The following is a 27,731-nucleotide window of genomic DNA, read 5'->3' as shown; positions in this document are numbered from 1 at the left end:
TCATGTGCAGTCTGATTTGTTTCTTTGACTTTCCTGCTCTGCTGCTTAGTGACATTGCGTATAAATGCCACACATACGCACTGCGTATGTACAGGGTTGATAATCACGGCCACATAATGGGACTAAGTCAAGCCCTCACGTGGGCGTACATCGCTCCAGAGTACGCAGTCAGATCACAGTTGTGTGAATGAGCCCTTACAACAATACCCCTGAGGTAATGGGTATTGTTTGCCAGCCAGCAGCACGTGACAGGCTCATTGTATTACTGTCAGAATAGAATGTTGACGAGATAGTTCTTGTAACACATATAGGCGGGACATAGGATGTCATGGCAACCACTGCGGCCAATCCCGTTAAGAACACACGCATGGCTCGAGCGTTATGTCAATTTGATTGGCTGAGGGAAGGCGTGGGCTGTCAGCCTGGCTTGTGATTGGCTGCTGCTGCTAGTGACAGTATAGGAAGAGGGGCTGGGAGGCGATGTTTGGGATTAATTAAAGGGCCAGTGCCGTGACTGTGGGCTCCCAGGACCGAAGTGCAGGTAGGTACAAGTGCGGCTAGCAGGGAGGTAGCAGTGTCTGTATAGGTGTGTGTACAGTATATAGTACATGGCATTGTTCAGCGCCCATCTATCACTGATAACCCTAAAGTAAAGCTTTCTAAGGCCCCATTGATGCGAGTTTATGCGTATTTGTGTGCGCCGCAGCGTTGTTGCAGAAGCAACAGTGCTTTTTTTGCGCACACATCAGCATATTTTACTGTACTTTTTTGCGTCTGCAGGGAATGTTCATTTGCACGCAGCAAACAAAGACGCACAAATTTAAATGCCTAATTAGTCTCAGATGTGTTCTTTTTCACGCATTTCCTAGGGTATTTCGGGCGCATTTACGTACACCCCATTGACTTCTATGGAAGCTTTGGGTGCAGAAAAATAGAGCATACTGCAGTGATTTTTCATGTCTTTTTATTTTGCACAACCGAAATGCGCAGGTTAAATATGCGCATGCGAATGGATACATTATAAGCAATGGATTCTGTTCTCTATGTATTGTGTGCAAAAATATGCACGCCTGTTTACACCTAACGATACAGCGTTTGAGCGAGCGAACGATGTCGGTGTTCGCTCTCCGGCGCCCTGTTAGTACAGGTAGATGCATCATTGGTTCGTTAAAAGAAGTATCGTTCAGTCTTTCACATTTGCCGTATTAGGCCTTATTCACACAAACGTTTTATTTTTGTGCATAAAATCGTTCTTCTGGAATAGATAGCACAAATGCTGCGGAATCCGGGCGACTGCTTATACGTGCGTCCGGAAAAGATAAGTCTTCCATATCTTTGGCCGCGACCAGCCAGCAGCTCCCATAGAAGCCTATAAAAGGACCCTAACTTTATCCGCACTGTTGTAACCTGACAGGTTCATCAGTTCATGCTGCTTGCGCCAAAGTCTGGCTTCCCATCAGCATGGTGCAACAGAAAGCTGGAGTCCTCTGACCAGACAATTGGGGACATTTAGGCTAATTTCACACAGGAAAGCACAATATCGGGACTCGTATCACTTTAGGAAGTAGCGATCCTTCGGCACGGCTTTCGTTGTTTTCAATGGGAAACCTCACATCGTATTGCGTGCACCTTGCACGCCATGCGATGCTTTTGCTGGCCCCCTTTGAAAATAATAGGGCAATGGGGTTCATATTCGTGCGTGATTTATGCGCCTCGCAACACATAAATCTCGTGCGATTTCTTCGGACTTGTGAAAGCGGCTTTACTTAGGCTGGATTCACACAAGTGTATGCTTACTTGTGTGCAACTTTTCACGATTTTTTTGCATATTTGTGTGCACAACTACATTTTTTTTACTGTACTTTTTGTGTGCAATTACGTATGCAAAAAAAACACGCACCGATGCTCTCAGCCATTGAAATGGCCAATTAGTTTAATGAGTTCAAGATGTGTTCTTTCCCTGTGCCAATCTACAGGAAAATGGAGCACGCTGCGTATTTTTTCGCGGGACTGCATTGTGAACGCCAAATACACGCATGTGAATGAACCCATTGAAAGAAATAGGTTCTATTACTTATTGTGCTAGCAAATTTTTAATGCGAGAACACGTTTACGTGAATCTGGCATTTCATACACCAGACTAGGGCCAGATGCACATGAGCATATACGTATTTGCATGCGTAACTGCGTTTTTTTACTGTGCGTTTTCCATGTGCAAATCATGCGCAAAAAACATGTATTGATGCTGTCAGCCATTGGAATGGCCAGATAGTTTTATGCGTTCAAGGAAAATGGAACATTCTGCGTATGTTTTTTCACTAAGGAATTAGGCTACCTACAATTGGGCGAGCGCAATGTCGGACTGTGGAACTCTGCCCGATATTGCTCTTATAAACGTGCGATGTACCTGCGGAAGCGAGGTGTTTTTCAGGCAAAAATGTCCCGCATCTGTGAAATTCTGATCCTCTTGCGCGAGTTTCAGTTGTGATGGAGGATCAGAAGTGTTTCCCATTAATTTTAATGGGAAACGTCGCATGCACGTCGCACAGCATGCGAGAACCACGCGAGGCATTAACGGTCCCATTAGAATCAATGGGTGATGTGTTCCAGGGAACGTGAAAAGTTAGAACATGTCACGATTTTTTGTGGTGCGGGAAAAAAATTGCTCATGTATATAACGCCATTCAAAAGAATGGGGTTCATATTCGCGCATCTTGCAACGCAGAAATCTTATACGAGTTTCTTGACGGTGTGAAATCGGCCTTGCTCTCACAAAATACACACTTGTGAATGAACACCTTGAAATTTATGGTTTCTGTTCACGGCGCGTTGTATGTGCAAATACGGTTGTGTTACTTTGGCCTAAGTAAAGTGCGCTGGCTGTCCTGCGACAAATATACTGAGGGGCACAGGCTTCTGTATGCATGCGTCATCTGGCGGCACATATACGTGCCAGCTTTTTGTGTAAATTCTAGTAACTATGATGGACTTTACACCTGGCGGACGCTTCAGTAACAGCCTATAATGTGGGTCAAAGTCCCTTCTGATTGTGAGGCGATACATAAAAGGAAAACTATATCAATAGCGTCTGCAGGTTAATATAAACTGTACTGATGTGAGCCGTGTTTATGATTTTTTTTTTCTTTGCCAGGACGTATACTTTTTTGCTTCTTCAAGAAGAAAACTGGCACATCTGTATATACCCATGCGACGTCTCCGTTATTGCTTGGTGTGACGTTTTGTAGTGATGATATCTGATACATACTTTGAACTGATACAAAGTATGTATCCTCTTCTTATTTGCATATCTCCCAGAGGGGGAACAAGGATGGCCTGCCTGGTTTAAAAACAACGATTCTCGCTCAAAAGACATCTTTTGAGTGATAATCGTTTGCATTTACAGGGCAAGGTGATTGCTGAAACGGCAGTTTGATTGACAGTTTTGAGCGATCACTTTGCGCTCCAAGTGGGGTTTACAGAAGACAGCTGGAGTGCTGTATTCTGTATACTCCTGCTGTGTTCACAGAGCGCACAGCTGTTATACAGATAAGTGCTCCAAGCGGGTTATGCAGAAGACAAGCGGGGCCGCTTGTCTTCTGCATTCAGCTGTTCTCTTCTCAGAGCGCTCAGCTGGTATACAGCTGAGTGCTCCGAGCGGGGTATGAAGAACACAGCTGGACCGCTGTTTTCTGCACTCTCCTGCTGTGTTTACAGAGCGGGATACCAGCTGAAACAATAGTATCAGCGGTGTCCCGCTGTGAACTCCTGATAAGGCCGATCTGAAAGAGAATGATCAGCGACTTATTAACGAAAACTCCAGATGTCCGTGCAGTAAGACCCAACAATTCTCGCTCAAAAGACGGCTTTGAGCGAGAATCGTTGTGTCTAAACCAGCCTTAGGGCTCCCACCCACTAGCGTTTTTTTTCACTGCGAAATTCGCACGTTTTTTTTTCTACAGGGGGTCTATGGGACTTGTAAAGCTAAAATCGCGTTCGCGCAAAATCGCGATTCTGCGCAAAATCGCGATTTTGCGCAATCGCGATTTTAGCTTTACAACTCCCATAGCCCAAAGACCCCTGCAGAAAAAAAAAAACGCTGCGAATTTCGCAGTAAAAAAACGCTAGTGGGTGGGAGCCCTTAGGGAGAGCACCTAGAAGTTGTGAAAGACTTCTAAGGCCATCCTTGGCCCCCTCACCCCTGGGAGATATGCAAATGAGAAGATGGCTTAGGCTGGGTTCACACAGGGCGGATTTGCCGCGGTTTTTGCCGCGGCAGATCCGCCCGTGGCCAATCCGCCCGCGGCCGCTAATCTCGGGCTAAGCCAGCCATGTGGACGAGATTTCTCAGAAATCTCGTCCACATGGGATGGCTAATCTGCTGCGGTAAATCCGGCTGAAACCGCGGCTGCGGCCGCCCCAGCCGCGGTTTCAAAAGATGCAGCATGTCTGTTTACTTTTTTTTTGTGTTTATTTTCGTCGCGGCCGCGCTCTCCTCTATGGAGCTCCGGCCGTAACGGAAAAGCAAGCGGCCGGGCCGCTTCAAAGTTTAAGCCGCGGCGGTTCTCTCGGCGGAAATCTCGCGGTTCTTGCTGCGGCCAAACCGCGAGATTTCCGACGGGAATACGCCCCGTGTGAACCCAGCCTTAATTCCCAGTCATTGTTACAAGACTTGTTTAAAGATTCTGACATTGACCTGCAGGAATGCTGCCATCCAATAGGTGGCGCTGCAGCTATATCGTTCCATATTACCATTTACATATTTCCCAGAAGAGCATGGATGGCCTTATAAGTCTCCTAACACCTTCTAGTTGATCTCCGTAAGTAGAAATGATACCCTTCCTGACCCTTAAACCAGCACAGATCAAATCCCAAGTGGAAGTTGTGTTTTTTTTACACATATACTGGTAAATAAATGTCACATTTATTGTGTCAAATACCATTGTTAATAGAAGAATGAGCTGGATGGCGCTGTGGGCATAGACTAACGAGCAGCCCTCTTGGCTCACATGAGCTTCGCATCCGGTTAAACACACATTTGAGTATCTAGAAAAGATGGCATTGATGGCCGGTAACATAAATAAGGGCGTACCGGTGAATTATAAAGAGGTGGTTATTTAGTGTTTTTCATCTGTGCTTTTTATTATTATTGTAGTAATTAAGAACATTTCCATTCTAGAAAGGAGGATGGCGAACAAGATAAAAACTCCACGCACAAAAGAACTTGAGTTTGGGGGACCCATTGGTAAGTACATGTGACCCTAGGCGGGACGGGACATCGCCCGACATGGCAGCATTATAGACTAACGCTTGTGTTTCCCCCCTCCTGTGTAGGAGCCTTACTGCTGTTGGTAGTCCTGCCAGGAACGGTCCTTTACCTCCTACTTACATGTAACACGGATGATGCCAGTGTGTTCCAGGTGCCAAGTCCTCTTCCCCAACTGCAGTCTTTGTGGAACCCATTTGCTCTGACGCTACTGCTGGGCTGGGTGGCACTACAGGCAGTGCTATATATGTTGCCTATGGGAAGTGTATGTAAACCTATTTTTTTATGTAACAACTCATCTTACTGTTATTTGAACATATGGTGGATACTATTCTGTATAGTGAAGGAATAATCCCCTAATCATCCCATTAGGGGGCCGCACTGCCCTTCCTGCACATTCAGCAGTGGGTATAGTAAGTGGTGAATACTGATTTCTGGAGTCTCATTAAAATCAATGGGAGCTGCACCTGCAGTTACAAGTGCACGCTGCTATACAGGGTAAGAGCTGCAGCTTCCGCTCCGACCTTTGTGTATAGCAGCACTAACAGCATGCACCTGCTCAGCTGATCAGTCAAGTTCCTGAGCGATGGACCTCAGCCAATCAACTATTGATGACCTATTCTGAGTCACCAATGGTATTTGTGATTTGGAAAACCCTTTTAAAGGGGTATTTCCATTTTAGACACTTGTGGGTTAAATGTCTCATAGATGTCCCACCTCTGGGACCTGCATCAATTTCCAGTATGGTGGTCCCACATATCCCCTGGTGAGGTGCCACTGGCTGCCACATCCAGATGGAAAACAAATGGTGAGGTGACCGCACGTAGTTCTGTCTGTTCACCTCTATGAAACAGAACAGCAGGCTTGACAGGGGTTAGCAGGACCTCTCTTCTGGAGATGGATGTGGGTCCTAGAGGTGGTACTTGCATCTACTAGACATTTATAGCTTATCCTGTGGATATGCCATAGATGTTTCAGGTGGGAATACCCATTGAAAGGGGTTGTCTGTCTGGGATCCCCATCCATCAACTGTTAGTGCAGTGGGCGATACGTTGTCATCAGTGGTCAGCACAGGAAGTGCATGCACAGGCTTTACTCCTATTGAAATCAGTGGGAGCAGTGCGCTGCTACTCCTCTTCCTGCTTCTCCTGGTCAGTATGTCACATCCAATCCTGAGCAGAGGAGAAGGAAGGGGAATAGCAGTGCGGCTCTCCCATTGATTGTAATGGCAGTGAAGCCGGTGCCCGCACTTCTTCCTTTGTCTACTAATGACAACGTACGACCTGCTGCACTGGACAGTGGGCCGGGCAATCAGCTGATGGACGGGAGTCCCGAATGGCAGACCCCCATCCATCAACTACTGAAGACCTATCCAGAGGGTAGGTCATCAGTGGAAAAGAGAGCAGACTACCCCTTTTAGGCTTTGTTCACACTACTGCTCAAAACATCAAAAATATCAGCGTCTGCAGAAACTTTCTGGTCATCAAAGATACCAAAGCCCAACAGACACCATCTCAGCCAACGTGGGGCATCTAGTTTGCCAGTATCTGTTCATATGGGAATCCTAATATGTATGTTGCATATTTTTTCAGATGGTGCTACTGTGACTAGAGCCTAATGATGCGGATTTTGAAACTTGCAGTGTGCTTTATTTGTGGTGGAAATGCCACAGATTTTCACCACGGAATTGATTCGTTGCAATGAGTGAATTCCGTGGACAAAATCTGACCTCGGATTTTGCTGTCGATTTTCGTGTGGAATTTGATTCAGAATTTTTCAGCGATGTTTAAACCGACCCCAGTACCCGTCTATTAAGGTAGTAGAAGCCGTTAACCATGCTGGGCCCGATGATTAGTCCATGTGTGTGAATAGTTTTCAACAAAATTCTCCAACTATCAAATGGCACCAAAAGAACTTGGCCCGGATATTGTGGCTATTTGTCCTTCTCGTAGCCCTCAGGGTTCATTCACATCCGCGTCGGAGCTTCTGTTCGGTACTTTTGTCGCTGATTTCTGCTAGGGAACAGGATGAAATTTTGGCCTGTAAATTCCGGCAACATGCTGAATGAAACAGACGGAATCGTTCGGCCAGAGGGGGCTGTTTTTCTTGTCCCCAGACAGCAGGAAAACTGATCTCCCTAACGCTAATGTCAACGAGGCCTTAAAGGACAGAAGTAGAAACAAGATTCAGGCTGCTCATACAGAGTATCCACTGGCCCACTCGGGGCCAGCCATATCACAAGCCCTGATTGATGATTGTTTAATACATGTATCATTTGTAATCTATCATCAGAATAACTTGGCAATGATGTCATTTCAGATAGTTGAAGGAATCACTTTGAGAGATAATACCCGCTTGGAATATAAAATAAACGGTGAGTTAAAAGGATGATGGGTTCCGTTTCACACACGTTGCACATGTTTTCCTGGTCTGGGTCTATGCCATTACACACATATCAACTGTAATTTAATAAGATTATTATTATTATTATTATTAATATTGGGGTGTTCTAGATTAATTTAAGGGGTAAATATGGAAAACAACTTCTCAGACCGTGTAAACCGTTTATTTAGTAAAGTACAAACTTTTACACTTTCCCAAATGAGTCAAATTCTGTCGTTCCTACTCATGTTGGTCTTATCTTTGTGTCTCTTGGCAGCTTTTTATGCATTCCTGGTGAGCGCCCTCTTGGCAGGTGTGGCATTCATGGTCCAGTTACCCCTCTCTTATGTTTATGACCACTTCCTGGAGTTTGCTGTTGCCTCAGCCATCATATCTTTAGCTCTCAGCATCTTCCTTTATGTCAAGTCCTTGGCAGCACCAGAGTCTTCGTTGGCACCAGGTGGCAATTCAGGTAGAGTGATATTAACCCGCAAGAAGAGGGGAAGCAAGAACATGTTGCACAGTTGACACATAATAATAACTCACAGCCCATCAGATCATATCCCACTCAGATTAATATTAGCATTTGTCCCATACCCTTCCCAAGATGAATTCCAATACAACCATGCCAGAGAATAATGTATTGGCTGTGGTATTAACCATACGTTTATATGGTTTGGCATGCATCCACCTGATTTTTCCACTTCCGTCGACCACCAGGAAAGTTTTAATTAGTAGGAAATAATTTGTTACCTGTTTTCTGTAGTCTACATGTGGGGTACGTCCTATAGCCAGATGTGTCTTGTAGCCCAAAATATACAGTAGTTAACTTGTGGCGACCTACAGGGACATCTCATCCTCTTCTCTCCACATTTAACCACATGGTCATGCAGGATCAAGCATTTAACATTATGTAGAAAATGTGCTTTAGAATGCGCCTCGCTAGCAATTTCAGGTGCTTTTATAGCTTAAAAAAGAAAAAAAGAGAGAGTGGACTTACCCGGTGCCAGAAGGGTTAATCCGGTGGTAAGGAAATAACCCCTCTGCACCTGTTGTCCACTTTTGCCTTCAGCGGGTTTCTTGCTTCTCCGTCTGTCCTTTTGGAGCGGCGTCCGGGGAAATCCTTTCACCGTGTTTGCAATCACGGTCTGGTTGGATAATAACGTTTAAAATAAACAAAAATATCCCGCGCCTTGAAAGAAACCAATCTTTTTTTATTTTGTTTAAAACAACGCGTTTCGACACATAATTGTGTCTTTATCAAGTTTATACATACAACATGGTGTGTGCTGCCTTATATAATGAAGGATAACATACGTCTGAGGCTCACTTTCCAATTGACTAGGGGCGTGATTTTTCAATTTAGCGGAATATATAGATAACATCTTACAGAAATATGTCATAAGCCTCCCAACATACATAAAAGATTCTAGCCAAATATTAGACACCATACAAAAAATAGAATGGAAAGAAGAATACATGTGGTGTACCCTTGATATCGAATCTTTATATACCAGCATACCACATGAACTAGGGGTAGAAGCAATCGCGTGGTTCATTGACAATGACCCACTCATGCCACAATCTCAAAAAAAGTACATATTAAAATTCATTATTTTTGCATTCAAAAATAATTATTTTTCTTTTTTAAAAAATTTTTATTTTCAAATAACCGGAACGGCGATGGGGAGCAAATTTGCTCCGACATTCGCTAACTTATACATGGGACAATTTGAGGTCGAAAAATTCAAAAACAAAAATATAATTTATCATGGTCGCTACATAGACGACATATTATTAATATGGAAAGGTTCAAAACTAGAACTAGAAAATTTTATAATAAACATCAATAAAAACGAAAAAAACCTAAAATTTACGTCCACAATTGATAAGAAAGAAATCATTTTTCTAGATTTAGTTTTATACATCAAAAATAATATCATTAATACAAAAACTCATTTTAAAAAAGTAAATAAAAATAGTTATCTTCAATACAACAGTTGTCACCACAAAAAATGGAAAAACAACATACCATACAGTCAATTACGACGAATACACAGAAATTGTAGTGAAAAAAACATTTTTGAAGACCAAGCAAAAAACATAATTCACCGATTTGAAAATAAAAATTATCCAAAACAGCTATTAAAAGACGCATATCAAAAAACCATAAAAAGTGAAAAACCAAAAGAAAAAATAGACATAAAACAAAACACCTATAGTAACAACATATTCATCACGAAATTCAGCACAGATCATAACAAGATAAAAAATATCATACAAAAAAACTGGTCTCTTTTAAAAAATGACCCTTATTTAGGAAAAACATTAGAAAAAAATCCTAGAATCATCTTCAGAAAAAATAAAACGATCGGTAATAGTTTAGCCCCATCAAATCCCCTAAACAATAAAAAAGAAAAAAACTATTCTTTCAAAGAAGAAAATAAAATAACAGGTGGTTTCAAATGTAACAATATGAAGTGCAAATGCTGCACACATATGTGTCATAAACAAAACTTTATACAAAAAGGCGAAGAAAAAATAAAAATAAAAGAAAAAATGACATGTAAAAGTAAAAACATCATTTACCTATTAGAATGCCCTTGCGGCTTGCGATATATTGGAAGAACAAGTAACAGCCTAAATATTAGGATCAACCAACACCGGTATAATATTAAAAGGGGATATGAAAAACATAGCATATCAAAACATTTCAAAGAAAAACACAATAAAAATAGTAAAAAATTAAGATTAATACCTCTAGAAACGATAAAACAAAATTCTATAATGAGACTACGAAGAAAAGAAATGTACTGGATTTATCGCCTAAATACCTTAATGCCAGAAGGTCTAAACGAAGTATTAGAGAAATTTTAATATGATGAAAGCCTTCATTTTTTAACAAAAATTTTTTTTTAAAAAACTAAACAAAAACATACTTCAAAAAATAAAAATTACAGGTAGAATAAACAGATAATAATTAGAGATGAGCGAACGTGTTCGGCCCCGCCCCTTTTCGCCCGGACACCGAATTTTGCGAGGACTTCCGTGCTCGGGCGAAAAAAGTTCGGGGGTCGCCGTGGCAGCGCGGGGGGGTGCGGCGGGGAGTGGGGGGGAGAGGGAGAGAGAGAGGGCTCCCCCCTGTTCCCCGCTGCTGCCGCCCGCGCCGCCGCGCCTCTCCCCGCCCCCCGGCGCCCCCCGAATCTTTACGCGCGAACACTGAAGTCCTCGGAAAAGCCGGTGTTCGGGTGCGTAAGTCCTCGTTAAGAACACGTTCGCTCATCTCTAATAATAATCCTATATAACAGTCTCAATGAGACAGTTTTAGAATTAAACCAGATGTATGAAAAGAAACAAAACTGAAACAATAAAGTTCAAAGGAAGAAAAAAACTATGGAATGCAAAGCATTCCATTGAGAGCTACGTGGTCAGACAGGTGACAAATAAATCACCTAAATTGAAAAATCACGCCCCTAGTCAATTGGAAAGTGAGCCTCAGACGTATGTTATCCTTCATTATATAAGGCAGCACACACCATGTTGTATGTATAAACTTGATAAAGACACAATTATGTGTCGAAACGCGTTGTTTTAAACAAAATAAAAAAAGATTGGTTTCTTTCAAGGCGCGGGATATTTTTGTTTTTTATTTTAAACGTTATTTAACATTATGTGGGATTTGCTGTGAGTGGCCATCATTGTAGTCTTATACACCCATAGTTTCCTATAATTGTGTTCTGCCGCCACTATGCATAGAGAGGTGCAGGAACAGCATCTGACCGACACTCATAAATGTACAGCTGTCGCAGAGCTATATTCATTACTTTCATCAATCAGTTTACAACTTATGTCACGAAGTATCAGGGTGCTTGAAAGAAAACCATAAAATTGATAAATTCAGCCCTGCTACATCTATGGTAATGGTCTGTGATACAATCAATATAGCTATATGAGGTCCCTTTATCTTGCAAAACCTATTTGTATCACTGCAGCACTTATAATGATAAGGATATATTTTATTAATTTTATTCTCATTTTTTTAAATATAGGAAATCCCCTGTATGACTTTTTCATCGGGCATGAATTGAACCCTCGTGTTGGCTCCTTTGACCTGAAGTATTTCTGTGAGCTTCGGCCAGGACTAATCGGCTGGGTGAGAACTAATTTCCATCACCTCTCAGTGAAGCAGAGCTAGATTTATTAGGCTGCCTTCACATCTGTGCTCGGAGGTTTCGTTGCAGATCGGGCACAAAATACCGGAAGAAATAGCGGCTCCTGCAGCACTTTTTCTTTCGATAAAATGCCGGGCAGCTGAGTGGAAACTAAACAGACCCCATTATAGTCAATGGGGTCCGTTCAGCGCTGTTCGGTTCCGTTATAAGATGGACCCATTCAGCCAGGGGATTCCTCTTTCCCTCTCCCCGAATGGAGCAGGAAAACTGAATTCCTGCCGCAGGTGTGAAAGCAGCCTTAGTTGAGTCCTGTAGTTGGATAATAACGCATCATGAAACTCCTCTCTATTGCTACGTTTGACATAACGTTATTTTGTCATTTTCCAGTGGTATTAATAGTAAAGCTTTAGCGCCTCTACCCTACTTGTTTTATCCCTCCTTTTAATGATCAATGTAGCTGATGTGTAACATCAAGGGAACTGTGTTGCAGGGTACCGATGGGCTGACATTAGAGGGGTGGAGACCAAGCTTGGAGGAGGATGAATCATGCAGCTCCACAATACGCTGCCACATGGGAAAAAAAGCAGGTGGACCTAAGGAGGCAGTCGCTCCCAGCATATATCCACATGCTGTTCCCCCCACAAACTGGTGGTTAGCAGCCTATGCAACAATTTGCAAAATTTAGTGTGTTCCAACTTTAGTGCCTGACCGTAAGAAACGCTGTCCCTGAATTTTTAAACATTTTAAGTTTTTGTATGTGCAGTGCAACCAAAGCTCTAAGGAATCACCAAATCCTGCCAGTTTTCCTTTCACTAACCCAAGCCCACCCACCATGACTATCTGAAAGTATGAGTGGTTGGTTATAGAGTGAATGATGGAGAAGCACAGAGAGGTGATCGATGAGAGAGAAGCTGCAAGACTCAACTGTCCCACACTCCAGAGGTGTTTAGAGTAGTGTATAACAGCCCCCAGTACTTTAACCCATTCAAGACCAAGCCCGTTTGTGCCTCAATGACCAGGCCAAATTTTGGAAATCTGGTATGTGTCACTTTAACAGAGAATAACTGAAGAGTTTTTACACATCCACGTAATCCTGACACTGTTTTTCACCACATGTTGTACTTTATTTAGGTGGGAAAAGTAGACCAATACAATTTGTGTAAAGTTTAGAGATGAGCGAACCTACTCGGCCACGCCCCTTTTTCGCCCGAGCGCCACGATTTTCGAGTACTTCCATACTCGGGTGAAAAGATTCGGGGGGCGCCGTGGGTGAGTGGGGGGTTGCAGCGGGGAGTGGGGGGGGAGAGGGAGAGAGGGCTCCCCCCTGTTCCCCGCTGCTACCCCCCGCTCCGCCACGCCTCCCCCCGGCGCCCCCTGAATCTTTTCACCCGAGTACTGAAGTACTCGAAAATCGCGGTGCTCGATTGAGTAATTACTCGAAACGAGTATATTTGCTCATCTCTAGTAAAGTTATTAAAATCGCCAAAATTGAGGAAAAATGTAAAAATTTGTTGTGTTTTTCGTTTTTTTTTTTTCAAGTGCAGTATGTCAAATATGTACATATACATTGTACTAATTTTATATCATATATAATTTTTTTGAAAGGTAAATGAACATTTTTGCATGTTTCTTAGCAATTTAGGAGACTTACTAATTTAACAGTCATTTTTACATCTTTGACATATATTGGCTTTTAATTTAAGGAAGTCTGTCGGCTTGAATGCTGTCCAAACTTCAGGCATCATGTTATAGAGCAGGAGAAGCTGTCAGATTGTTATATGATTTTATGGGGAAAGATTCAGTGTCACTTTGTGTCAGGTTGTGCTGCTGGGATCTGTTGTACTACATAGTTTTGCAGCAGTGCAGACCCACAGGTGGGGTTGATTGAGCTAGCTGGGTGTGGATTTCTCAAGCCAGCCAGTCACCACCGGTCTGCTGCTCATATGTACCAGCTCCACTGCTAGAGGCTGCTGGACTTTCCTCTGTATTCAGAGGACCAAAAGTGTAGTGTACAGAAGTGTGCTGACATAGCATATTGCAGTTACACTCCTTTTACTATTTCAACTTTTTACGTTTCAATATACAGCAAAACACAGATTAGGTAAAAAAAATAGAAATTCCCCGTGGACGAAGTCGCAGGTAACAAGCTAGTGTGTAGGAAATGTCCATTACTTTAATATATTAAAGTGTATCATATTGGGGGCATTTTGAGGGTGTCCCATGAGGGGCATGGACTAAAAAGGGGTTGAGTTTGTGTCCATAAAACATTTTGGGCCTTCCATGATTTTTGGTCCAGTTATACAGAAACAAAAAATTGAAGAGGAGATTGGCAACCCTGGTACAGAGGTACTGGGCAGCACAGACAAACAGTCATGAAGTCCCAAATTCACCGACAGATGGCAGCGACACTGATCCATAAAAAAACAATCCGTTGCCCGTGTTTTAGTATGAAGGAATAAAGGATTAAAAAAAGTGATTTGACCCATCAGCATTGCACCCCAGCTGCCTCTGTGTTACATAAGCTGCCAACTTCTGGACTGTGTATGATGGACAGTATTTATGTAGCCAACCTTTCACGGATAATTGTTTTCTTCACAAACCCTGATCTGCATTATATCACACATTATTTAGTTGACCCATCTGACACCATATATTTCCTTCCAGTCTTTGATCAACCTGTGCTTCCTGATGAAGGACATTGAGCTCCGTGGCACCGCCTCTCTCTCCATGCTCTTAGTGTGTGGCTTCCAGGCCCTTTACGTTATGGATGCTATGTGGCATGAGGTCAGAATTGTTTATTACATAAGTATATGATGTAATATGGAGCTCAGCTGGTTTGAGGAAAGTGGGAGGCCTGGTGTGTGTTAATTCAAATGATGTTTTGTCCACTTTCTCTGTCGATAGGAGGCGATCCTCACTACCATGGACATTGTACACGATGGATTTGGCTTCATGCTAGCATTTGGGGATTTATGCTGGGTACCATTCACATACTCACTGCAGGCTTACTTCCTAGTCCGTCACCCACAAGAACTGAGCTCTCTGGCTGCCCTTGGCATTGTCCTTCTTAATGGTATGATTACTTTACTTTTTTTGTATGTAAAAAGTTAGAAAAAATAATTTTATGATGAATATGTACAAGTATTCCTACAGGCCCAAGATCCCAGCAGGTAAAAGTTATACCAATTACTGGTATTAATATTACATGTGGGGAATTGTTGTTGGATGTGCTTTTTATTTTTTAGCCGTAAAAACGCATACGGTTGTGTGAAAAAGGCCTCAAGTACATGACGGCAACATGCAGAATCAGTCTGCCCAAAAAAGATATGTAACCTTATAGCTGCACTTTGTTACTTATCTTGTACTAATGCTGATCAGTCCAGAACTGCATTCACAATCTTGAGTGTATCAGAACAGACGTCTTCGAGCATTCCCTACTGGTTCATTGCCTGTACAGTGCTTTGCATTCTGGGAAGAATAGTCTTTATAGCAGACACTGCACAGGTAACTGTTGTATAAAACCCAAACAACGGACTATAATACAGAGTATAACGCTGGACTAGTACAAGATAAGGCCTTGTTCACATATGCACTTTGATTTTCTGTTCAGCTTAGTCTTAGGACCTGAACAACTGCAAAAACGGAACTGCTGAATCCAGTACATGCTGCACCTGAATGGCGCTGGATGGAACCATTTGACTATAATGGGTTCTGTCCGGCTGCTGTTATGCATACAGTGCTATTTTGTCAAGGGGTTTCGCAGAAATCATTGACGGAGGCTCTGAACACAACCTCTGACACTGACGTGGAAGAAGCCTTAGTATTGCAATATATTTCTAGAGTTGTTGATTATGTAGGAAATGGCTATATAAGTATAACATGGTGTTAGAAGGACGTTATGAAGTTGTATTATATTCGTGCCTGCAATACAGAAATGTATAGTGGTAGCTTTCTTCAGGTTGTTTATTGTCATCATGTATAGTTGATCTATACAAATATTTTATTCCATGCAAATTCTGGCAGCTATTGGATATATCATTTTCCGAGGGTCTAACTCACAGAAAAATACCTTCCGAAGAAACCCTTCAGACCCCAGTGTGGCTGGTAAGTGAATAAAGAGGATATCCTATGCTATGTACTGCATGACCAAGTCTCTGCACACTTATGCCTTAAGATAGCTTGTTTAACGTCTTAGTGGAATAATAAAGTATCAAAGTGGTTGTTTTTTTAACAGTTTTTTTACACTTTCACCACACTAAACCGCGAGGCCTCAGGCCCCCAGGCGGATTTTTGCTGCGGTATCCAAGGCTGCCATCAGCATCCGGGTTCTACAGCAATAACCCTCCATAACCTGCTATGGAAAAATGATTCTTCATTCCCACAAACAGAAACCATTTCCGTTTTCAACTCACGGATGAAAAATCTCAGCATGCTCCATTTTCCTGTGGTTTCTGCACGAACGACTTCCCTGGAAGCCGTCCGACCCGTGTCCAGTCTGCAATTGACATTGCGGACAGGCCACAGATTCCACGGGAAAAGCAGTAGTTTTAGAAAAATAAATAATCTGTACAGCGCATGTCCGACAGCGCGCCGTACGGATCATCTGCAATACAGAGGCCGGAAGAAGACAGGTCCGTGCTGACGCCAGCGAAGAAGACGACAGGTACATAGGGTCACCCGCCACATTCAGGGCCAAACTCCGTGTGGGATTCCGCAGCTGGAATCCAGACTTACCGTGTGCATGAGGCCTTAGGGGCTCCTGTCCACAGGCGATTGTGCATTGCGTTACTCACGGCAAAAATCCAACTGCGAGTACCGCAGTGCACGCTTTCCATAGTGTTGCTATGAAAAGTGCAGCTCCCTGTCCACGAGCGAGAATCCTAGTGATTCTCTGTTCATGGGACTCAAATTGCGGCATGCCGTGATTCTCCGCGGTGAGTATCTGTCAGATAGGTCACTGCTGAGACCTCTCAGCGCTCCCCCCTCGTCCCCGACGACTGAATATCGCTGGCGATATCCTGTCACAGCCATGGACAGGGGGCCTTACTCTGCAATGTACTTCTGACTGTAAATTATTAGTTTGTGTTTGTTTGTTTGTTTTTTTTAAGGTCCAAAATTTTGTGCTGATTTTAATTGGAGTTGTATAGCTTCCATTCAACTCCTGAATATTCTGTATGCGGTAACGTCCTCCTGATGCCGGCTGTGTGCAAACAGAATTTTATCATCTAATGCTACAACTTTGTAAAGGGTTAAAGGGGACTGAGAGCTCTACCAGAAAACAAAGTTGCAACCCTTACAAAGACTCAATATCGTATAATATTAATGATTGATTAGGTTAGTAGCTTCAGGAACACTTTCAACAAAGTAGTGCTCAAAAGTGAAAAAAAAAAAAAAAAAGTTGAATCAAGAGTAGAGATGAGCGAGCATACTTGCTAAGGGCAATTACTTGAGTGAGCATTGCCCTTAGCGAGTACCTGTCCGCTCGGAAGAAAAGATTCGGGTGCCGGCATGGGGCGGGGAGGAATGGAGGGGAGATCTCTCTCTCACTCCCGCAACTCACCGCCCCCCCCGCCGGCAGCCGAATCTTTTCTTCCGAGCGGACAGGTACTCGCTAAGGGCAATGCTCGCTCCAGTAATTGCCCTTAGCGAGTATGCTCACTCATCTCTAATCAAGAGGGCTTGTCCCACAGCGGACATTTTATCTCTTATCTATAGGATGGGTAATAAATGTCTGCTTGCTGTCAGCTCCACCGCTGAGCCCCCCAGCAAGCAGTAGATCAGGTATCTGGAGCCCATCATTCTTCCTCACTGCACCACTGCACTCTTTCTGCTTTTTTATTTTTTTATTTTTATAAATAATGTGTTTTTGTATGTGCCTGCCGCTCTATGGGACTGCTTAGTACAGCTCAACTGTTTCCATCAGTCTCATACACATTAAATTGAGTGGCAGGTACATTTTCGAGAGGCAGTGGTGGGGATCAGATGTTTATCACCTAATCTGTTGATAAATGTCCATTGTTGGACAATCTCTTAAGAAAAGAACCTATAAAGCAGTGTTTTGGTTTTGGATCCATCTCAATAGACGTAGACATTAGGATTTAACCCGGTACATTTAGACTATAATGAATATGCATTACTTTTTCTTATACTGTATTCCAGTGATTCAGTAAGAGCCAGGACAGCCACTGACACAAGTCACAATCCACATTCATCTATTGAGTTGTGCGACAGTTGTATGTATGTATGAATGAACATGTTCCTTCCATGCAGCTGTCCTAATACTATCATTGTGTGATAGTTGTAGCCTTGTGACTTTTTTAGCCTTGTGCCTGGTGCATACACTGAGCTTGGCAATGAAACCTTTCTAAAAAATATGCGGGTTGCCAGATGGGACCTGTATGCATTGTGCTTCTGTAGGTCATCCACAAAGAGAAGTTGCATGGAGCTTCACTTAATGTAAGCTGGGTATAAATACTGGCTTGTCTCGCCTCATTTTTCTGCATTTCACTTCTAAACAATTTCTTCCATGAATTTTAGGGCTGGAAACCATCCCAACAGCAACAGGAAAGCGACTTCTTGTATCTGGATGGTGGGGTCTTGTTCGTCACCCAAATTACCTGGGGGATCTAATTATGGCTCTGGCCTGGTCACTACCATGTGGTGAGTTACTGTAGGACTACAAGCCTAATAGGAGTACACAGAAATCATTGGAAAGAAGGGCACAGTCCAATGCAAAGTATTAGAGTGATCAGGGTTGTAAACCATTTGATTATACATCTATGACTTTATATTTAATGCCAAAAACCAGATACAAAATTACACCCATCAGGAGGGAGCAGTGGCTTATCACCCTATATGGCACTAAAGATGCATAATTATGGCATTGGGGTAGAAAACTGGAACCTTTTATAGCTATCGAATTAGTTGTACAGGCAACGCAAAGGAATGTGGCCATCTCTCTGCTGCGCTGCATGGAGGGTCTGGTGGCCTAGAGTTGGCAAACGGAGTTACCAGGACCCCGTTCTACTGATAGGTGTCGGACCGCGTATATTGGGCATCTGTAATACATGTGGATATGTCATACATGCTTAATGACTAGTTTTAATCCACCCAGTGTACATCAGGATGGTGGGAATATTATCATTTATTGGGCAAGCCAAGGTTTCCTGGAAGAGTGTACGGCATGGGGCCACCCTTTTTAGGGTGTATATTCCGTCTAGGCATAGGTGCAAGAAATAGATCCTGCCAGGGTGCAAGGCAAAAATAAGTTGGGTGGTATCCATTCCACAACAAAGATCAGGAGGAGTGTGGGGCTGCAGCGCTGGATCGCCAGGGCAGAGGATGGGGAAGTACCCCTGCTTTTATTGTTTAATAGGCCTGGACTGAGTTTTAGAAAGTTTCCTTGCACCCAAACAACCCCTAGTAGGATGAACAACCATGCTCTCTTGCTCTTTGGTTATAATCTAAGAATACAGTCAAACCTCTAGTTTCGTTGTCTTCTAGTTTAGCCGGTTTCCAGTTTCATTGATTTTTTTTTTTCCAGCCAGAATTTCACCTCTAGTTTCACCAGCTGCTCCTAGATTCATTGGCGGCCGCCGTCTCTCGTGGCCTCGCTGCTGACTCGGCCCACATGATCTCCTGCTCAGCGTCTCCTCCTGACGCTGAAACGCTACCCACCGTTCTCCAGCGTCGCTGTGCGCGCTAGTAAAACAGTACTGTAGTGTAATGTAAGTGCCCATGCTTACCCAGATAGCACAGTGATGTCACCTGCAGTCCTATGTAACACCACAGATAACACACAGTGATAACGCTAAGGATAGATAATGTCACCGGCAGTCCTATGTAAGAACACAGTGATAAAGCGGAGGACAGATAATGATGTCACCTGCAGTCCTATGTAACACAGAGAACACAGTAACATGTTCAATAGCATGTTAAATGTTCATTTATTCTTTACAGTAGTCTTTAATGATTTGTTATTGGTTTTGGTATTAAAAACCATACTTACTCTCTATTAAATGTGGTTTGGTGTGTTTTTGGAATGTCTAGAACGAATTAATTGGATTTACATTGTTTCCTAAGGAAATAATTGCCTCGAGTTTCATTGATTTCAAGTTTACCAATTGCCAACTAAACTAGAGGTTCGACTGTATTATCTTTCCCTGGTGTAAAGTACAGGAATGACGTGATAAATGACTATATTGACATTCTTATTACAGTTATGCAAATAAGTTCTATTTTATAATCTTTGCCTCCTGTCAGTGATGGATGTTACAGTTATGCGGAGATTGGATATCCTGCGGCAGTGACTTAGTCCTGAGGATTAGCCTCAAGGTACCCAGACCTCTCAATAGTTTGTAAGGTTTTCCGGACAATTAATTGCAGATAACTTAGTTACAGATGCAGCTTAAATTAAGTTGTGTGTATAAACATGTGGTCTATGACCTGGCGCTCAGAAAACTTAATTTTTTTCACTGATTCCCTTTACTGATGGTCTTTATTTGCCATATACTTGTTCCCCGCAGGTCTCGGTCACATCTTACCCTACTTCTACGTGATTTATTTTACTTTTCTTCTCGTTCACCGTGAGGCAAGAGATGAGCACCTCTGTTTGAAAAAGTATGGACTCGCCTGGCAAGAATACTGCAGAAGAGTTCCTTACAGGATATTTCCATATATCTATTGATCCATCCAGCCATCAACTAGTATTTCAGCTTGTGTGGCAAAAGCAGGAAAATCAGACTACTGTTTGCTAAGATGTGTATGGTGTAAGATTCATTATGGAAAACGAATGTGAGCTGAGAAGGAAAATGGCTTAATTGCTGGAGAGCTGACTGCTGGCACAAATGATGAAGAGTTCACCAGTGGCATGTGCAAAGCTGTTAATCGTGATGTAAAGTTACTTCTTGGGTAGAATGATCTTGGTTTTCAGCAAACTTCATATCGTGCAGCTAAAAAAACCCAACATGAGTTGATCGTTTTTGGAAGTGTATCCAGCATCATCAACACCAAACAGTCCATCATGTTGGGGTTTAAAATAACCTTTTGCTGTGATTTTTTTGTTATTTTTTTCTAACTAATTCAAATGGAAGTGACCTAAAGTGCACTGAGCTACTCTAAGGCTTCATTCAGGCTGTCTCAAGCCAAGAGCACCACTTCTGTTCATATGGACAACAGAGAGCAGGGTCCCCCGCTCAGGACAACCTTTTATAACCCAGAATTGAGAGTCACTCAATAAGAAAGCCTCCCGTTCTTGGAGATCGTGTGCCATCCTGTAACGCTACATTCACTCTGCAGGAACAGAAATGCTTGATTGGACGCAGCTTCCCGACAAATTCAGCCGATTGCCAGGAAGGCCGAGCACAGGACTTGGGGTGCTCAGCTGTTCCCCCTGGATGCCCAATTCTGAAAGCAGTTGTGTGTGTTGGAAAAATTCCCTTTTAATAGGATTGTCATCCGTTTCATGCTGCCCGACCCCATGATATTGATGTCAGCTGCCATTGTGTTTTTAATTCTGCGGTGTTTCGGAATAAATGCACTGTATGAGCTTTGAGTCACTGAGATGGACCGTGCCATCGTCTTCCCGCCCACTGCCTAAAGATTTACCGCTCTCTCCTTACTCCTATACAGGGAGAGAGCTGTCAGTCTTCATGTAGCGGGAGGGGCTGGCGTGGCCCACCCCGCGACTCAAAGCTCCGAGGATCCAATTCAATGATCAAAGTGCATCTATTCTGAAACACTGCAGCATTACAGAATAACACACTCATGGGAGCAACTGGCATCGATGTCCTGGGTTCATCCTGCCCTGTCGCTCTGGCAGCAGGAACCTGATGACAGAATCCCTTTACTGAGACTGAGCAGGAACTTTATATTCGGTGTCAAGATCAGGACGCAGCAAGTATGGAAAATATCCCTGCTTTATTGCTCTGGTCTGATCTGTTCTCAACATAAAATGTGCAGTTCACATACAAAGCTGTACTAAGACCACCTGAATGATACCTGAAGCCTGAGTAATATCAGATTATTGATCTAACCTGTAATACATTTTACTAGAGTGCAATTTGTATGAAATGCAATAAAAGGTTTTGTTTTTTTTAACGAAACAAAAATATTGTCTGAATGATTGATGGTAAGGCCTTGTTCACACGGGTGACAGTCACGCGATTGCTGCATTTCGCATGTATGTGAAGCCCATGCTTTCCTATGGGTTACTTCACACATGCGATGTTTAGTAGCGTGCAACAACCTGACACAAAACCTCACGGCTCCTGCGATATGAGGCGACTCATGAGGTTTTGTAGCTCATGTTTCCCTATAGAGCCTTCCTCTCTGTTGCATTGCATCACATGAAAATGCAGTTTTCGTGAAGTGTGATGCAATTTTATCAGTAGGAAATCCTGCTGTCAAAGCCCTAATCGAAGTCCTAAATTAGAAAAAAAAAAAATACACATACATCACCTTAGCACTCAGCCAGTCACGGCCAGTGCTTCCAGGAGGCGGAGATATTTCAATCCCTGGCCAGAAGGGATGATCAGGGCCAGGACCCGTAGAGAAGATGTGGCCAGGGCTTACAGCTCTAAGGTGATGTATATATTTTTTTTTCTTCAGCTACAGCTTCTTTTCAGGGAAGGGATTATTTCATGTCTGGGATGATTTAGTCAATCCTGCACTGAGCAGGGGATGGGACCAGATGACGCTGGAGGTCCCTTCCAACTCTACCATTCTATGATCATGTTGGCATCTAATGCTAAAATGACACTGATTATGCACTCAGTGGGGGGTGGGAGTGACGCCGGTCATAGAAAAGGAGGTGGTACATTTCAGTATTCACATGTGGCAGGTTTGTTGTAGAAATCTGACTGCCCATCTCAGAAATCCAGGCACGGGCTGCAGAAACAACCACAACCAGATATACAGAACTGATCTTCAGTTGCTGAAATTTCTGCAAAAAACCTGCTGGTGTGAATCTACCCTAATACTCCATGTCTGCCCTGACTGCAGCCCTTTTATTACTATTTGTGGGTTGTCAAAGATACAGCATAAATCTGGCTTTTTCTAGTTCATTTCAATTATTCATTTTCATTCGTTCCATAGCAATTAGCAGGAAATATTCCACTCTGGGATTTATACATAGCAAGAAAGATATTACAACACGATTGTAAAACAGCAAGTCCATGACAGAACAGACAGCTCAGAGGAAACACCAAGTACATATGTACAGGGGGATTAATTGATGAATGGCTATGCGCTGCCTGTGATTGGCTGAGCAGTGAGCCAATCAGCACAGCCCTTTTCAGGAAACCGCTTCACAGCAATGTCAGGAGCAAGCTAGAGGACGTGCCTGAGTGGCGAGTATATAATTTTTTCACCAGCTAAGGGTGTTCAGGGAAGGGCTTATATTTCAATTCCTTCCCCAAAAATCATCACTGCAGGGGTTGCCTGCAACCCACTGCTTTCAACGCCGACCCCATTGAAAGCAATGGGATAGCATCAGACTTCTGTGACAGGATTCCTTCATCCCCGTGGGGATGAAGGAAACCCCTGCCACAGCTGTGACAGAAGTCTGATGTGCTCCCTATGTTTTGCAATGGAGCTGATGCTGCTGCCAGTGGCCCCATTAAAAACACTGAGCAATATCGCAGATTTCTTCTCAGTGATCCGAAGCTAGAGTGAAAAAAAAAAATAAAAAATCACAAAGTATGAAACCATTGCAAATCACTGGTTTTATAATCATCGCTCTCGCATCGCAGCAAAAAAATATCGCTATCGTTGGTAGGGCTTATTAAACACAAACACATTGGTGATGCGTATTACAGGTTAAAAATTTGTACGTGCAACAGTGAATATAATCCCTGTCACTAAGCAAGATGCTCTGCTGGCTTCACAAGTGCCCAGCGGCCTGCACCGAGGTCCCGGAAAGCACCCCCCGGGACACAGACGGCACCTGCAAGGTGAGTTGATTTTTTTTTTCTCCCTCAGGTAATGTAGCTAGGGCGTTTAGCGCTGCCAAAGACATGGTACCAAGTTGCCCATTCATTTTAATGGGCTTCGCAGGGCTGAAAATGCTCGTGTGCACAGCGCCATTGCAATTAATTGGAGCGTTGTACAGCATTTTTCAGAGCAGCGCTAAATGCTGTACAAAAATGTAGTTTGGTGTGTTTTTTGGAATGTCTAGAACGAATTGGATTTACATTGATTCTTATGGAAATAATTGGCTCGAGTTTCATTGGTTTCACGTTTACTCAAATGCTTTTGGACGAATTACCAACGAAACTAGAGGTTTGACTGTAGTCTAAAGAATGATTGATAGTCAGCTTATTATTGGGAACGGTTCATCCAGTTAGGGTTGTTCAGTATCAGAACCTCAGCTGCCGAATTTTGTAACAAAACAGGATGAAAATGCTGCAGACAACACGATTTTGTCCTGTAAAATGCCAGAAGCCAAGAAGACCCCATTACAATCAATGAGGTTTGTTCAGCACCATCAGAAGGCGGCTCTGCTCAGCCACTCGCTGCTATTTTTCTGCTCTCAATAGAGCAGGAAAACCGAACCCTGTAGCCCTGTAGATCTAAATTCCAGGACACTGAAATGACGAGACCCCTATTCTTCACAGGTGGGGGTTCCACTACAACTTCCCCAGATTGGCCAGCCTCAGCAGTTATGTGCCATTTATGCACGGATTCCACTGAGGCCAGTGATTGGCTGCAGCGGTCATGATGGCAACAAACATGATGGCGGCACTCAAGGCTTTATTTAAAGGTTAGGAAACCCCTTTAATACAGCTAAGTGCTGTCAGATGTATTTTTGCAGCCGACACTGGTACGCCTGTGAATAAAGCCCCATCCTGATGAATGCAGATCATTTATGTTTCACCCACAGAAAACGCCACAAAGGAAAATGGAAAATGAAGTTCTACATTTTATTAACTCTTTATGACAAATTAAGAGTTAGCATTGGGTCCCTTCTTCTTGCCAAAGGTGGGGACCACATTAACAAAACGCCTGTTGTACTGCATGCGTCTTTTTGCCCGGCCAGTCTTCTTTTTCTTCTTCTCTTGCTTGGCCACCTGCAATAAGCAATGATAATTACACCACTGATTATGTAGGAATGCCCCCAAATAGTCAGACAGCCTTGTGTTTTTACCAAATCCTATACTGCGCTGCATCTGCTCCCACCTCCTGGATTTTGCACAGTATGGGCAGGCTCACGAGTGTATGGTAAGATTTCCTAGCAACATGCGTATAAACCGCTGCACATACAGTGTAATTGTGTATGTACAGTGTTCTCATACGCACCCATAGAAAACAATAGGGCTCCATCATGCGTAATACGTGGTAAAATAGAACATGCTACGTTCTTTTTACGTGCGTATTACACAATGAATATACACAAGTGTGAATGGACCAATGAAAATCACCGTGTATTATGCGCCCTTAATATGCATGATATTCCGCTCGTGTGAGCTCAGCCTGCTGCTGTTCAGAGACATTTTACAACTCTACTCCACATCCTAAAGCCAAACGGAGAATAGCCCTGGACCACTTGGATAAGTGACCGTGTCCAAAGTATACTACTTACCTTTGGGGTCTGACCGCGTACTTTTCCAGCACGAGCTAGAGAACCGTGGACTTTACCTATTAATAGAAAACATTAACATGTTATAGTATATATACACATATATAGGCAGATTACAAGGGTGGCTGCTGCATTACTTAGTAATGACCCTATGTAATACATCAGCAAGTAGGAAACATACAAGTGAAAAGTACAAACCTCCCAAAAGACGAGCAGCTACCTCCAAGGTGCTGAGTTCACATACTCCACTTTGGACTAGGGTGGCTTCATCGGAGAGAGGGGTGCCAGCAAGGAGAATAACCTGGTCATCGGAGGAAATTCCCTCAAGGGAGGAGATGTGAGCCTAAACAGATTGAGCACATAATTATAAATGCAGTTATACACAAACTACATACAGGTAATAATCAGCAGGTTATGCCAATTAAAGGGCATCTCCAGCACTCTTCACCTATCCACAGTGATCAGTGGGGGTCCAACCACTGGGTTAACTTTCACAGGTTCATTGTTTTGGTGTTACATTGGACTCTGCCCTCTCTCAAACCAGGGTCCTCTCTCCCTCTATCAATATGTTATTGGAAGTTTACCCTTTATGTGCCCAACGTGTTGCGTATATGTAGTGCCATGTAGTTTAACCCAATTCTCCAAGCCTTGGAATTAATGGCAATTTAAAAAATAATAGTGCTGGCCTGACTCTAAAATAGCCATTGTCAGCTGTACATGGTCCAGGTCCATGCGAATCACCAGGTCCGCTCCCTGGGACTGATATGGACGCTCTCCCTTTCGCTGCCGTCATGTGTGTGCGGTTAATTTTATCACATGCCCCCTTACCTTAATGTGGGCGACGGTCTCCTGCCCGGACACCTCAAGGGTGTGCAAATTCTGCGCCCTCACAAAAAGCTGCATGGTTTCAGCTGCAACGAGACAAGAGGAACACAAGAGACCAAAAGTTATGTAGTTGGAAGAACTAAATCATATATATCACATATAGCAGTTTACAGTTGTGGTGATTTATTCTGATGCAACGAAGATGCTTTATGGGTCTTCAATATGAAAAATATTTAAAACAGGGAGGCCAAACCCACAGATCACCACGACAGACGTCAGCCAGCCTTAGTAATAGGTTCATCATCAGGCTTATTCTAGATTGGAGTCGGTACATTTCTACGGACTGATGCTGCATTAAAGGGGTATTCCCATTTTAGCCAAGGTAATCCAGCCTGCACGCTGCGCCCTCTTGTGGCCCGGAGTATGACAGCAGCTGAACTGGCAGTTTTACGCTATTTCCATACTCCAGTCCGCATACCATCATGGTGGCGATAAGTATACAGAGGAGAGACCGGTATCCAATGTCCGAGATGGGAATACCCCTTAGAAGTAACGTCACATGATCTCACTGTCCAATAGCTGGTGGTGACATGGAACCTCATGAACACCCAGACCTACAGGAGGGGGCAGAAAAGTTTGGACAGGGGCAAAAGTTTTATTTTTTACTACATTCAGGAGAATATAATCTCTTTGAACCCATTTCCCGCACATATAGGTTATGATTGGAGCGCAAGGAGGCGACACCACCATGACTGTCACCCGATGAGGCTGCCATGTTCTCTCCATAGCCACCTGACAACGCGGTCACATGACCTCATCACACGGCGCAGAGGGAAGCAGAAGAACTCGGATGGCAGGAAGGTTTTATTTCCTTTAAACAGTATTCCGGGACATTACGATCAGTCATCATTAGTCGCCCGCGGGGTCTGCGGCTCAGGACCCCCCACTGATCAGCTGATTGGCGCCGCTGCGCTGACATCGGTGGTCAGACAAGTGTAACAGCAGCTATCGCTCACATTGATGGCCATCACACCATTAATAAGAGTCCGGCCCCAATCAGCAGATCCCAGCGATCAACTGATCAGTGCCCCATCCTGAGGGCGGCGCATCAATAGTCCCAGAAGCCCCTCTAACACCTCCCAGAGAGCAGCTGAGGCCCTGGGTCACCTAGAACTACAGCTGCCGGCCTGTAAATAGGGGAGAACCCATGAGTGGCTGATAACAGCGAGCACTCCCCGCCACACTACGCTAGCAAGGTGGCAGGCCGGACACGTGACACCCGACAGAGCCCACAGAGGAGGCCAGAACCGCTCCGGAGCTCCTCCTCACCACCCAGCACACGGTACCCGCCGATCACACACAGCCCTCCGGCGGGAAACCCCGCCACAACGCCCGCAAGCCTCACCCGCCGCTCCACGTCTGGCAAAATGGAGGAAAGAGGAGGAAAAAGGAGCGCGCACGGATCTTAAAGCTCTACGTGGCCGCGCACGTACGGAGGATGTGACGCAATTCT

At 43.7% G+C, this 27,731-nt stretch overlaps 2 protein-coding genes across 3 annotated transcripts; one reads left to right on the top strand and one right to left on the bottom strand.

The window, feature by feature from the left end:
* Positions 1 to 454: 454 nt before the first annotated feature.
* On the top strand, positions 455 to 21,920 carry TM7SF2 (transmembrane 7 superfamily member 2). Of its 2 annotated transcripts, none has more exons than XM_066582915.1 (11): positions 455 to 541; positions 5,177 to 5,242; positions 5,332 to 5,528; positions 7,583 to 7,637; positions 7,923 to 8,117; positions 11,695 to 11,798; positions 14,482 to 14,601; positions 14,722 to 14,890; positions 15,841 to 15,921; positions 18,355 to 18,477; positions 20,343 to 21,920. In XM_066582915.1, exons 2-11 carry the CDS (start codon positions 5,185 to 5,187, stop codon positions 20,501 to 20,503), a joined length of 1,263 nt encoding a protein of 420 aa, XP_066439012.1. In that variant the 5' UTR covers positions 455 to 541; positions 5,177 to 5,184; the 3' UTR covers positions 20,504 to 21,920. The 2 variants fall into 2 exon arrangements, with proteins under 2 accessions (XP_066439012.1, XP_066439011.1); XM_066582914.1 differs by having other exon boundaries at positions 461 to 541; positions 5,153 to 5,242.
* A 2,803-nt stretch (positions 21,921 to 24,723) lies between these two features.
* On the bottom strand, positions 24,724 to 27,713 carry FAU (FAU ubiquitin like and ribosomal protein S30 fusion). Its single transcript, XM_066582913.1, has 5 exons — positions 27,624 to 27,713; positions 26,222 to 26,304; positions 25,592 to 25,736; positions 25,397 to 25,452; positions 24,724 to 24,884 (listed from the first exon to the last, which is right to left on the bottom strand). Exons 2-5 carry the CDS (start codon positions 26,294 to 26,296, stop codon positions 24,759 to 24,761), a joined length of 402 nt encoding a protein of 133 aa, XP_066439010.1. The 5' UTR covers positions 26,297 to 26,304; positions 27,624 to 27,713; the 3' UTR covers positions 24,724 to 24,758.
* Between the last annotated feature and the right edge of the window lie 18 nt (positions 27,714 to 27,731).

The sequence above is a fragment of the Eleutherodactylus coqui genome, chromosome 11 (genome assembly GCF_035609145.1).
Source record: "Eleutherodactylus coqui strain aEleCoq1 chromosome 11, aEleCoq1.hap1, whole genome shotgun sequence".
NCBI lineage: Eukaryota > Metazoa > Chordata > Amphibia > Anura > Eleutherodactylidae > Eleutherodactylus > Eleutherodactylus coqui.
The sequence above is the reverse complement of the archived record's forward strand: the minus strand, read 5'-3'. Positions and strand labels throughout refer to the sequence as shown.